The 12,949-nt window shown below is 39.2% G+C and overlaps 1 protein-coding gene across 1 annotated transcript; it reads right to left on the bottom strand.

Annotated features, from left to right (window-relative positions):
- Positions 1-3,030: 3,030 nt before the first annotated feature.
- Positions 3,031-3,433, bottom strand: LOC127206591 (phosphatidylinositol N-acetylglucosaminyltransferase subunit P-like). The gene is given in 2 exon segments (XM_051165909.1): positions 3,031-3,211; positions 3,213-3,433. Coding segments are annotated over 2 exon segments (402 nt in total).
- Between the last annotated feature and the right edge of the window lie 9,516 nt (positions 3,434-12,949).

Below are 12,949 nucleotides of genomic sequence, written 5' to 3'. Positions count from 1 at the left end.
ATGAGACTAAGCCAAAAGTTAGGATAATGATTCTTTCTCATTTTTTTCTTTATGCTGAAGATTGAATTTAAACATATGCTATGCAGACTTCCCTCACTGGGGTGCAAATCTGGGCCATGTTTATTATTTGACATTCTACTCCTCTCAAACGTTCCTGGGTCCTCGAGTGTGATGCTAATGGAGTGTGCACATTTATTTTTACATGTGTGATTACTGTACAAAGGAGAGGGTGGTGCTAAGATTCCGACAGAGTCTGCACATCATGCGAGGTATGGAAAAGGGAAAGCCACCATGGATGACCAGCAGAACAGACTCTAGAGTCGGTGGCAAAGCAGAGAGCCAACCAGAAGCTTCATAAAGTAAGACATTCATGCTGAGGGTGTGGAAAAGGCCACATCAAACATGAATGAGGCCTTGTCTCAGCATGAACTAGCAGTTGTGAGACCATGAGATCACAGGCTGGCAAGTGAGGTCACAGAGGAACAGGACTTTAAGAACTTAAGGCTAGACCCTGGGAAAGACCGTCTCAAAGAGAGACACAGAAGAGGAGAGCAGTGTGACAGCAACAAAATCAACGTAATCCATGTTCTATGGGTATGAAATGTTGTGCACCGTGTTGTGTTCACTGTCTACAAATAGTCACGGAAACAATCATGTTAGATAAGTAACAGGTACATTCTGAGTATCTACGCTATCACACTTGCTAAGTAAAATACAAACAAAATAAACTTTAGCACTCTTTACTGCAAGCCTTTCAAAACATTGGAAACCATACTTATTATATCAACTTGTCCAGAGAATAGAAAATGAGGGTCCTGGTGTCATTCGTAGGAAAAGTTTTATCACATTGACCCCAGTACATAACTGGCATAGTAGGAAAAAAAGAAAAATATGTATAGAAAAAAATGTTCAGGTTAGTGTAAGTATAGAGTATGGTAGTCAAGTTGTCCTTATCATCTGTGTGTGTTCCAGAACCTCCTATTCAGATATACACAGTCCTAGGCTTTAAAGGGTTGTTGTCTGTCCTCAGTCTGCTGCAGCATTTCAGTTAGGAAAATATCTGCGGTCCTGGGACAGCAACTTTATAGATTATTACTGGTCCTTGTTTGTGCTCCTCAAATGATAAATAGTGGACTCTTTCAACTTGATAGTTAAGTCCTGTACAGCACCGTCTACCAAATGTCACCTCCTTGGTCTAGGCTGTCTCCATGCATATGACAGAAAACCAAGAAAGGCCATTTTATTAACTGTCCTTGTGAATCTGATGGTCACTGTTGCACTACTACTCACCAGGAGGAAATGGCGAGGTGAGCTCATAGGGCCTGTCAGAGGCCTTAGAAATGTAATGGTGAGCTAAAGATATGCTTACAGGAGACATCCCGCTCACACCTCTGTGGGAACCATGCAGCCTTCCCGGCTTTATGATCTTAGCCCACACTTTCACGCAGAGCCGATGTTCTTGAGAGTGGCCAGGCTTGAGTGGGCCTTTTACCACAGTGATTCAGTTTCAGAAAGGTTTTAACTTGGTTCATCCAAGGCACTACACATGTCTGGATAACAGAGAGTGATTTCTGTGAATAACTTCCATATTTTTTTTCAGTTACATTTTAAAATAATGTTCCAAGTAGATACTACTTTGAAAGTACTGTTCAGATTAGGCTCAGATTAGAGCATACAAATGTTTAGACATGGATATTAAATGTTTGAACAAATAAAATACCTGGGTTATTGGGAGAGAGTGAAATTTGTCGATATCTCAATATTTAAAGTACAAGTGAATATTTTAATATAGCAATTGAATGTATATATATCAATTGAATATCTAAAATAATATGATGATCTATAAGGATACTACTACCTGTCTTCAAAAGAATTAGGATGTATCCCTTTAAAGTCCTTTCTATTCTCTTAGCATTATAACTTTCTGCCCTACAAAGTGTAACTTGAGTATACTAAAATGTTAAATATGATATTAGAAAGCAAGCAGAGATTTAGAGAGACATTTTGAGCAGTACAATACACTGTCCCCTGGGTGATCGCTCTCTGTGATAGCGTGCAAGATTTGCATATGAAATTTATCTTAGAAACAGAACATAATGTGCTTTGAGTTCTCAGGATGAAATTCTGCCCATTGAAGACAATGAAGATACACTTTTTCAAAGAGTACTTGTAACCTCGAGGGGATGGAATGCCTCTGCGATGTCAAAGTACCACAAACAGAACAGAACATGAATATAAAAATCCCGGGGCAGCAGCATGTATATTTAATAAGATGTGTCTTGCATAACTTTTTCAGAATTGAAAATATTAAATATCAGCATGGTTAATAAAATACATTTAGTTTATTTTCCTCAAAACTATCTGTTTCCCAAATACCCTGTTTGCCCCTCATCCCCACTTCAGAAGTACAATAAAGAAAACTCTCATATGACAATATCTAGTGAAGATCTTTTACAAATGATTAAGATTCTGACCTTGGTAATAGGCCTGACAAGTACATTCTAAGCTGACCCCTCATGAATCCTTTAATGAGCTGTTTACCAGCACATATACTGAAAACTGCTCAATTATGACTTAGGCCACTGGAGGGAAAGCTGGAAGAAACAACGTCTTCATACTTTCAGGAGAAAAAAGCTAGGCATTTCTGTGAAAGCGGTGTCTTGTTGAATCTAAACATCCGCTGCTGTTGAGTGTCCTAGGATTTTTCACATTTCCAAATTATATGCCTTATCTTTCAGGCATTATTACCCATTATACCAAAATGTTTACAGAAATGTCACTTGTCATTCCTAATCTGAAGGTGCCAATTAAAAAGTTTTCCATTTTTAGAGTAAATGTGATATTTTATTTGTTGTGAATTAAAACCCCAAGTGAAAATATATTTACAATATCAATTGAACCCAATCTAATAAACCAACTTTCATGTTTTTACATGTCAATATTGGGTATTAAAAGGACTCTCAAAATTATGTTGAAAATTATTCAGCCCACAACTTATAAATGTTTGGTCTTAGGATGTTTACACACAACTTAGTTTTGGATTTTATGTTCTTTGGATTCAAGGAAGAGTATTTTGTTTTTTCCACTAATGGGGATATCTCTTAATTCTGGGATGGCATCTTTTTGGTAGTTCTTCTGCTCTACATTGTTGGCATAGCTATCTGTGACCATATGAATGGAGTTGAGGGAAGGGTGCTCATCCTTCTAGTTCTAAAAAAGATACATAGCTAATTACAACAGCGATAAGGAGGAAGACAGGTAATGCAGCTACCCATTGTTTTTGAGGCCAGTATGTCAAGCCTAAGGAGTTTGACCAAGATTTAGGAATGAAAGCCCACACAACATAAGGTAGGAAGCCAAACTGAGAGCTCAAGAAAAGGACAAAGCCATAAATTGCTCTTTCTGACAATGGCAACGGTGAATTTTCTACCATCTTCCCTGTGGCTTTAGACAATCTCTCAGCCCCTTAGCCAAGAATCCTATTTCTTTAAACTTATCAATGGTTCGATACATACATATATATATTCCTAAATACATAAATAATGTATAATCTTGCATGTGTATATGTGTTTTCAGCAGTGACTATTTGGCATTGCGTAACCAATCATTGGGGAAATCTACTTCTCCTTCTCTCAGCATTCCTTAGGTGCCAGTAGACCTTTGTGTAGGGTTGAGGCCTAATAACCTTTTCCCCAGTCCATTTGAGCATGCTCTTATTTTTATTCAGTACCCACTAGGCAGTCATGCTGGTGAATCTTTAGGCATGTAACTGTTAATAGCCCTAGGAGAACAATCCCACAGAACATGTATACATTTCTCACTGATTGTCAAGAAAACTCATCTTTGCATCAGCTATACAAGTACTGAAAACAACAACCAATAGAAATGAAGAGTTGTGGAGTCCAGTCCTAACAGAAATATATGCAACACACTTCCACACTTAAGGCTAATGGAGAATTGTGGATGAGAGGGCAGAAATAGTTCAAGCATTTGCTCTATTCATTAGTTAAAGCCCATCAGCAGTTTCTCTAAGTCACACCTTTAGTGGCTGAGCTTCCCTTGAACTACACCCTTCACGTATTTGTAAGTTCTATTTTCTATGTATCTAGTACTTTTTATTTTATTTTATTTTTATTTTTTTTATTAATTTATTCTTGTTACATCTCAATGGTTATCCTATCCCTTGCATCCTCCCATTCTTCCCTCTGTCCCATTTTCCCCTTATTCCCCTCCTCTATGACTGTTCCTGAGGGGGATTTTCTCCCCCTGCATATGCTCATAGGGTATCAAGTCTCTTCTTGGTAACTCCTTCATTGCTGGTCGGAATGCAAACTAGTACAGCCACTTTGGAAATCTATCTGGTGCTGTTTCAGAAAACTGGGAATAGGGCTTCCTCAAGACCCAGCTATTCCACTCCTTGGAATATACCCAGAAGATGCTCTAGCACACAACAAGAAAATTTGCTCAACCATGTTCATAGTAGCCTTATTCAAAATAGCCAGAACATGGAAACAGCCTAAGTATCCATCAGTAGAAGAATGGATAAAGAAACTGTGGTACATATACACTATGGAATACTACTCAGCTATTAAAAACAAGGAATTCCCAAAATTTGTGGACAAATGGATTGAGCTAGAAATGATCATAATGAGTGAGTTAACCCAGAATCAGAAAGACTCAAATGGTATATACTCACTTATATTTGCATAGTAGCCCAAGGGGCATGTCCCACGAAAGCCTTCACTTACCAGGAAAATGGGACAGAGGGGAGGACATCCTATTGGGACTCTAGATGAGAGAAGCATGAGAGTCTAGCACTTTTTATATCTAGCACTTTTTAATTTATTTATTAACTTTACATCCATGTCATAGCCCCTTCCCTCCTCTCCTCCCACTCTTATCCACCCTTCACCTCTCTCTAACCCTATTCCTCAGAAAAGGGGAGCCCCATTACCCACCCAGCCAAATTCATCAAATCAAATCAGGATTGAGTTCATCCTATTTCCCTGCTGCCTGGCAAAGAAGTTACGCTAGGGAGAAGAAGTCAAAAAGCAGGCAGTCCCTGCTACTCTTACTAGAGGACCAACATGAAGCCTGAGCTGCCCGTTGGCTTCATCTATGTAAAGAACTTAGATCTATCTATGCATTGTCCTTGATTGGTGCTTCAGACTCCACAGGCCCCTCTGAGCCCCGGTTAGTTGGCTCTGCTGATCTTCTTGCGGAGCTCTTGCTGGCTATACATCCTTTATCTTCCCCTCCCCCCATGTTTCCACTAGACTCCCTATGCTTCTACCAATGTTTGGCTATGAGTCTTAGCATCTGTTTCAAGGCACTGCATGGCTGGGTAGAACCTCCCAGAGAACAACTCAAAATCCTTAGTCATCAGGAAAATGCAAATGAAAATGACTCTGAGATTCCATCTTGCATCTGTCAGAATGTCTAAGAAAACTCAAGTGACAGCACATGCTGGTGAGGATGTGGAGAAAGGGCAACACTCATGCATTGCCAGTATGACCACTTTGGAAAACAACCTGGCACTTTCTTAGAAAACTGGGAATAGCTCAAGACCCAGCTATAACACTCCTGGCGATACACCCAAAAGATGTTCCACCATACTAAAAGCACATTTGCTTGACTATGCTCATAGAAGCTTTGTTTGTAACAGCCAGAATCTGAAAACAACCTAGAAGTCCCTCAACCAAAGAATGGATAAAGGAACTGTGCTACATTTACACAATGGAGTGTTACGCAGCTATTAAAAACAAAGAAATCGTAAAATTTGCAGGTCAAAGGAATGGTGCTAGAAAAGATCATATTGAATGAGGTAAGTTAGACCCAGAAATAAACACATGATATGCACTTACTTGTAAGCAGATTTTGTCCATTTAGTGCAGGACTAATATACTAAAATTCACAGACCAAAAGAAGATAAGTAACAAGAAGGAACCAAGGGAGGATTAAACCTCACTCAGAAGGGGAAACAGAATAGACAGAGGTTGTAGTTCACTTGATTTTATCCTCATACCAAACTTGCAAAGACCCAAGTTCCTACACTGGAATCCACATAACTTCTGAAGGAAGGAAATTTCACGTTTTCCCCCGGACTTCCACACATGAGCTATGCTATCAGCATACCTGTACACATATAATAACTGTTTAATAAAAATAATAATTCTAAATTGAATTTCAATGACAACAAGAGTCCTGGAGCAGGTAAGATCAGGACATGTGATAATAATATTATGTGAATGTTCACTGACTCCAAACAACCTAACGGTGCACAACTATTTAGATGTACATTTCATTCTTATTAAGAGGAAATATTTGGCTTCTAAACTATGTCACTGGTTATTAAAAATACTACTTTATGTAATTCTTAAATTTGCACATTTATTGTATTTAGTTATCCTCTGTGAACATGAGGGAAAATAACAGAGCTCTCTTTGTCTGGTGAAACAAAAAGCCCACTTCAGGTATTTTTGTAATGTAATATATTAGTAAGTGTATTTTAGTCTCAAATTTGTAAATATGTCACTGGTTCTGTTTTGTCTTGCTCAGTGTCTTCTTATTTAGTTCAAAGATGAACATTGTGTGTGTGTGTGTGTGTGTGTGTGTGCAAAAAAAGGGGGAATGAGATCAGAGCTATATTCAAGCTTTAAAAATACATGCCTTTGCTGAGCCCAGAGCATTTGTATCTAACTATATCTCTAGGCTAGGTCTAGAAGCTTCTGGCCTCCATATAAGCTAATCTTCTATAAGTCCAGCTCTCCAAGGCTTCAGCTTGCAGCCTCTATCAGCTAACCTGTCCGGAATGTTTTCAGCTTCTGAGACTTATTGATAAAAAAGATCACACTTTTAAGTTATTTTTGAATTCTGGCTAGCCACTTCAACTCAGATATTCTGGATCAAATATCTCCAAGCTGACTGGTTCAAACTGGCTTCTTTCTGCTTCTCACTGAATTGTTCTGCTTGAAAAACTCCCTGTGAGCTCCATGAACTGAACCGCACAAACTCAACTGCATTCAGTTGAACTTCACCAAACTGTACTGTACCCCAGAACTTGACTCTACAGTCTTCACAAACTCTCTTGCTCTTTCTCTGCACTGCTCTGAAGGATCTTCTCTTTCCTGTCTGTTCTCTTGAGGGTTGGGCATATCCTATCTTTGATTCATTCTGTCAAATCTTTTTGTCGTAATTTTGTCTGCCCTTCAATGAGACATCAGTGTTTGGATTAAAGTTGTGTCTTTATTCTAGCTAGAATGACCCCTGGTGTGTAGTCTGTCTAGAAACATTAAATATTATATACATATATGTCATATACATTACATATATAATAACCTTCATATGAAGAACCTGACATTTCAACATGTTCAAGAGGAAAACAATCCATAAATAGGAAGCTCATGTTGGGCACGTGTGTGACATAGAGCTGATTTTAAAATGCATCAACAACTATCAAGCCTTTCACTGTAGAAGGTGGCTGGGCCTGCCATAGATATCTACAACCATCCATCTCCCTAAGTGTCTTTTGGTTCTGAGCTATATACAAATCATTTTACATAAATCCAATGATAACTTTGACCTTTTTGCTCTCCATAAAGGACGCCTGGGAAGAAAAAAATCAATAGGCACAGATGACATCTAGGAACAGAAAGAGCAAGTGACAGTCCAGTGTTTCAGCAGAGCCACTTGCATTCATGTGCTCACACACCTGGTTGTCAGCCTCCCCAGCAAGCACCAGCATCGGCTTCAGTGTTTCCTCCTACCTTCTCTAATCAGGATCACTGCCACAATAAGCAATTTACACTCCACAATTCCCAAGTGATGTGCAAATGATTCTGTTACTGGCCACTCATTCAAAAGGCTATATTGTTACTGTAAATATGATCATGAGGAGAGAACAATAAATTATCCACAGTTTTCCTAGCGGCATTTTCTTTATCATACTTGTAAATAAGATTGCTGACAATTTCAGCAGTAAGTTATTAAATCTAAAGTAAAGCATGTTCTCAAATAGATAACAGATTTTAGGCTAAATTTTAGCTAATCCTAGTCAGACAGATTAGAATGTGAACCCTCATGCCTGAAACTGAGCACTCGTTGTCCTTTATTGAACCACTTAGGCATTTTCTTGAGAAAAGATATTATTAGCACTCAACATGCTGTTGTAATCAAACCCATATGGTAATAGCTAATGTGTTAAGTTGTGTAAATAAGTACTTGAAAGCAAAGAAATGTTGTAATTGGTATACCTCTCTATATAGGAAAATTAATTTTAAATACCAGGAGTTCCAAGTTCTAGGAGCTTAATTATTTGAAGTTACTAAAGTAGAAATGAAGCATTTTCAAAATTCAGTCTGAAGAAGAAATAAAGAGAATCAGCAAAGCCTGTAAAACTGATGTATGAAGCTACAAAAGCAAATAGAGCCTACTGTTGTTGATGCATCCTGCAAGAAGTGTTCCAAGGATCTCAGCAGAGGTTGCTGCATCCGTTCAGAGGACAGGGCAGTCTGGACTACCAAACATCTTCTCCACCTGTCAGATAAAAGATTTGCCACATTGGGTCATTTCTATGCATTCTTTATATCTTTAATTGGACAATATAAATTCTTTCTATCTTTGGTAGGGCAATATGACAGCTACCATCATAAGTCTTTTTTAAACATGTTATACACCCATGTGTACATGCCGCATGGGTACTGTACATACATTTTCATAATCAAATTATGAACCTCGATAGATCATGATAATCATATATATTTATAGGTATTTACAGCACAGATTAATCGAGATTTTATGAGTAATAAGTCCACCTTTAAGTTCCAAAATGAGATAGTCTGATGACTGGAAACTTTCTAGAGTATAACTGCACGTTGAAGTTGACATAAGGAGGTCGCTGTGTTTGGAACGGGGTGTATACACACGCGTGATCCCTCAGGAGGAAGCAGTGGAGCCTGGGCGTGCATGGTTGTGTCCTAAAAGATGCTACATACCATTGCTTCTATTTGTATCTATAAATACTAGTAAAAAAGAAAATCCAGGAAACATTTTGAGAAAACACTGAACATAACGTACATATCCGCTCACAATACTATTTGATGCAAGAAGGAGGTCTATTTGCACAAACCCATAAAATCTTTCTCTACTAGACATTTTGCAGTGATTACAATTTTCACTGGATTTAAATGATTGGCACATGGAGTGAGGTAATGACTAAAGGGAAAGGGAAAGGGGAGCTTTGCTGCCTGGTCTCTGCATTTTCCCACAAGTCTTACAGGTCGCTGGTCTTCACTCCCTTTGGAAGTGAAGATCTTCTACATGGTTTTACAGTTTGCAATCTCTGACAGCGTTTTCCTTTTTAAAGTTGTCTTCCTTAAAATCTTGTGAGTTTCCAACCCTCATAGAATGAACTCTAAACTTTTTGGCATGGTCCGTATGTTTTTGGAAATTTTAGTTTCAGCTATCAATGTTCTCTCCCATACCTTACAGGAACATGGCATGGACAAGGATGTGCATTCACAGATTACATCCACAAGGATAATAAGTCGGGATGCTTCACCCCCACATGAGACTTGTAGGATACTTGTCATGAATCCAGACTTCCTTATGCTCGTCCTTCAGCCCTCACCACTCCAAGCCCCGTACAAAAAGGTTCGCCTTGTCTTCAGCTCTAAGGCGAGGAACTTTTTCTTTTTTAAATAATTTGATCTAAAAATATAGACATGTATGTAAGACACATAAAACATACATAGGTATAGCAGTTCATATTTTGAAATATGTAAAGCATATATATGCATATAAATATTTTTGGGGACTGTTGGGATAGCTCGTTGGGAAAACAGCACTTGTGGCCAAGAATGATGATCTGGTTTTGAGCCTGAGAATCCATGGAGGAAGAAGAAAACCAACCCCTGGGAACTGTCCTCTCCACATGTGCATTGCACACCTGCACTTATAAGCACAAGTACACTCACGTGTAACACATGCAATAAATACACATGCAATAAATAAATACACATGCAATAAATACCATTTAAGTAAATGAATAAAGGTTTCAGAGTGTTGGTACATGGCTTGGACCTTTTGTACACAGTTGCAGGCTACGTTCAGTGTCTGTTGGGGGCTCTCCTTATGTAAATATGCATGTGGGATACTAAGGTAACAAGGCTTCTATAGTGTTTCAGTTCTGCCGTTACACACAGTGATGCCATGAACACTCTAGAGTGTGACTTAAGATGGCCACTGAGACAAACTACTGAAACAAACGTAGGAGGTCACAGGGCATCCGCATACTTGTTTATAGGAGAAACTCTCAGTTTTTCATTAGTCAATTAGGAAAGACTGTTGTTTCCATGTATTATGTGCTGCTCAGACCCCACTCTATTGGCACAAAATCTATCATACTTGGCTTTATGTGCATAAGCTGTGTCCTGTGTACCTCCTCACTGCTGACATAGACGAACAATCCAGTCAGGTCTAATATTTGTCAATCTGAGTGATGACAACATAATCTTCAAAGACAAATACTTTCCTTAATAATAATTTGTTTATTTTTTATATCACCAAGTATATACACAGGTAAAGGTGGATATTAAGCAAGCAATTGCTGATTAGAAGCTTAGATGGAACCATCGATGCACTTCCATTCCTGGAGTCAGACTGGTTGTGAGTGTGCTATTCCCACAAGCATGGCATCTTTCTTTTCCTAAGTCTCTGAGGTAAAAGATACTTTCCAGAACAGCAGACTTTCTACCTGTTTGATTTCCGCAATGACCAATATCCATCGTGTGACTCAAGCTGCATTCATACTTGTTCTCATAACACTCAAAGCAATATCAAAATTTAAATTGCATCATGTCATTTTCTTCACAGTCTCCAGTAACTTCCCATCATAGCTGAGCAGGAAGAGGTGCGAGTCAGGAAAGGTTGCTGTAACAAATAGCATGGGCCGTATATTTCTTCAATAAATATTTTCTTATAGTGCTGTAGCCTGCGAGTTCAGGTCAAAGGGATAACTAACACAGTACATGCTAACAGTGTTTTTCTGCCGTGGGGGTGGCCATCTTCCGGCAGTGTCTTTACACTGTTGTAAGGCATCATCATTTTTTCTTCCCTTTCTTCTCAGAATGCAAATGCCATTTTACAATACTCAGCTGACCTAAGTATTTGCCAGTGCATGTGCCTACCTATACATACCACTAAACAACACACATGGGCATCTGTACCAACATTCCATGACAAAAGTATTCAGTTAGCAAGAAGCAGCTACATAATGCAACCTGTTGTGCCCTTCTGTGCTATTCTTTCTTTGTTGTACACTGCTCATCTTGGTCAGCCCTGTAGGGTCCATACTGCTAGTTAAACATGGTCTCCTTTCCATTTTGCACACTGAACATGTGCTCACCCTGCCCCAGGAGATGCATTCCTGTGAACACTCTCATGTGATTTCCACCCCCCCCCCATCAAACCCACCTCCTGATTTCTCTACTACTTTATTGCTTGACAAGCCCCCAATACCATCAAGTTACTTTTTGTTATTTTGGTTTATCTTTTGTGCAAACTAAATAATAGCTTTTTCAGTATGCAATGTATGTTTGTTTTTCTCATGGACCCCAGTCCCTCCAGGCTAGAATATCTAATTGTTTGGTAAGTACTTGTTGCAGGACATAATGAATATTTATTATTACATATATTATAGCATCAACATTTTATTGTGCTATAGTTGTCTCACATATTTGCAAAATAATATTAATTTGATGATATAGAAAATGAAATCAAGAAGTTAAGAACATTGCTCGTGGCTACACTAAAAATTAATACTAGTCATGATAATTAGCAAGTCTGGGCTTCACACCAGTGTCTTTTCTTTTCCAAAGCTCAACTATTTTCCTCTGTTTCATGCTGAGATACGAATGGAATGAGAATAATTTAACAATTTTCTAACAATTTTACAATCAAAACTGTTGTTAGCTTATGGTCTGCATTTGTCTTTGAAATAAAGAAGCAATCCTCTGGCTAAAACTCTTTAAGCTCGCATGGTGCATCAGAGTGCATGGTTTTGTTTGTTTAATTCAAGGGCTGGAAACTTTGCCACTGGCTCTGCTTCTCTGGTGCACTGAGGTGACAACATTCTGCTAAAGTGAAGCCATTGTTGCCTAGGCCTCAGCCTCTACACTGGACCTGTGATGGGGAAGGTGTGGTGTTCACAGACCCATATTTTGAAGCTTGTTAGTTGTTCCTTCCATAAGCTTCCACTCTGAAAGGGTCAATCAATCTCTGTGGTGTTAGAATTCACGTGAAATATCACAAAAGTGAAGATGAGAGCTCATGACCAGAACTCAGAAATGTGTTGCTATAAATTATACCTTGTGCTGAATGGGTTGGTGCTTTCCTCAGTGGATCTCACAAATGCCAGGCACATTCTCTTTCTCTGTTTTCCCTCTTAGATATAACTAACAAATCCTAGCTTAGTGCTGGACCCAGTTTCTAAGTTACTTCTTTTTTCATTGGTTGACTAGAAATTGGCTTAAAGAAGAGATGTGGCGATGACTCAGTAGGTAAAATATTTGCCTTGCAAGCCTGAGGTCCTGAGTGTAGATGCCCAGATTATGGGTAAATCCAGATGTAGTGGAAGAGATGGCCAGAGACCCTGTGCCAGCTACCATAGCCCATGTGGTAGTGAGACCCTGTGCCAGGTAACATAGCCATGTGGTATTGACACACTGTGCCAGCTACCATAGCCCATGCTGCAGTGAGACCCTGTTCCAGCTACCATAGCCCACGGGGTAGTGAGACCCTGTGCCAGCTGCCATAGCCCGTGGGGTAGTGAGACCCTGTGCCAGTTACCATAGCCCATGTGGCGTGAGACCCTGTGCCAGCTACCATAGCCCATGCGGCGTGAGACCCTGTGCCAGCTACCATAGCCCATGAGGTAGTGAGACCCTGTGCC

Source organism: Acomys russatus, chromosome 23, assembly GCF_903995435.1.
Source record: "Acomys russatus chromosome 23, mAcoRus1.1, whole genome shotgun sequence".
Taxonomy (NCBI): domain Eukaryota; kingdom Metazoa; phylum Chordata; class Mammalia; order Rodentia; family Muridae; genus Acomys; species Acomys russatus.
This window is presented reverse-complemented; position numbering and strand designations above follow the sequence as displayed.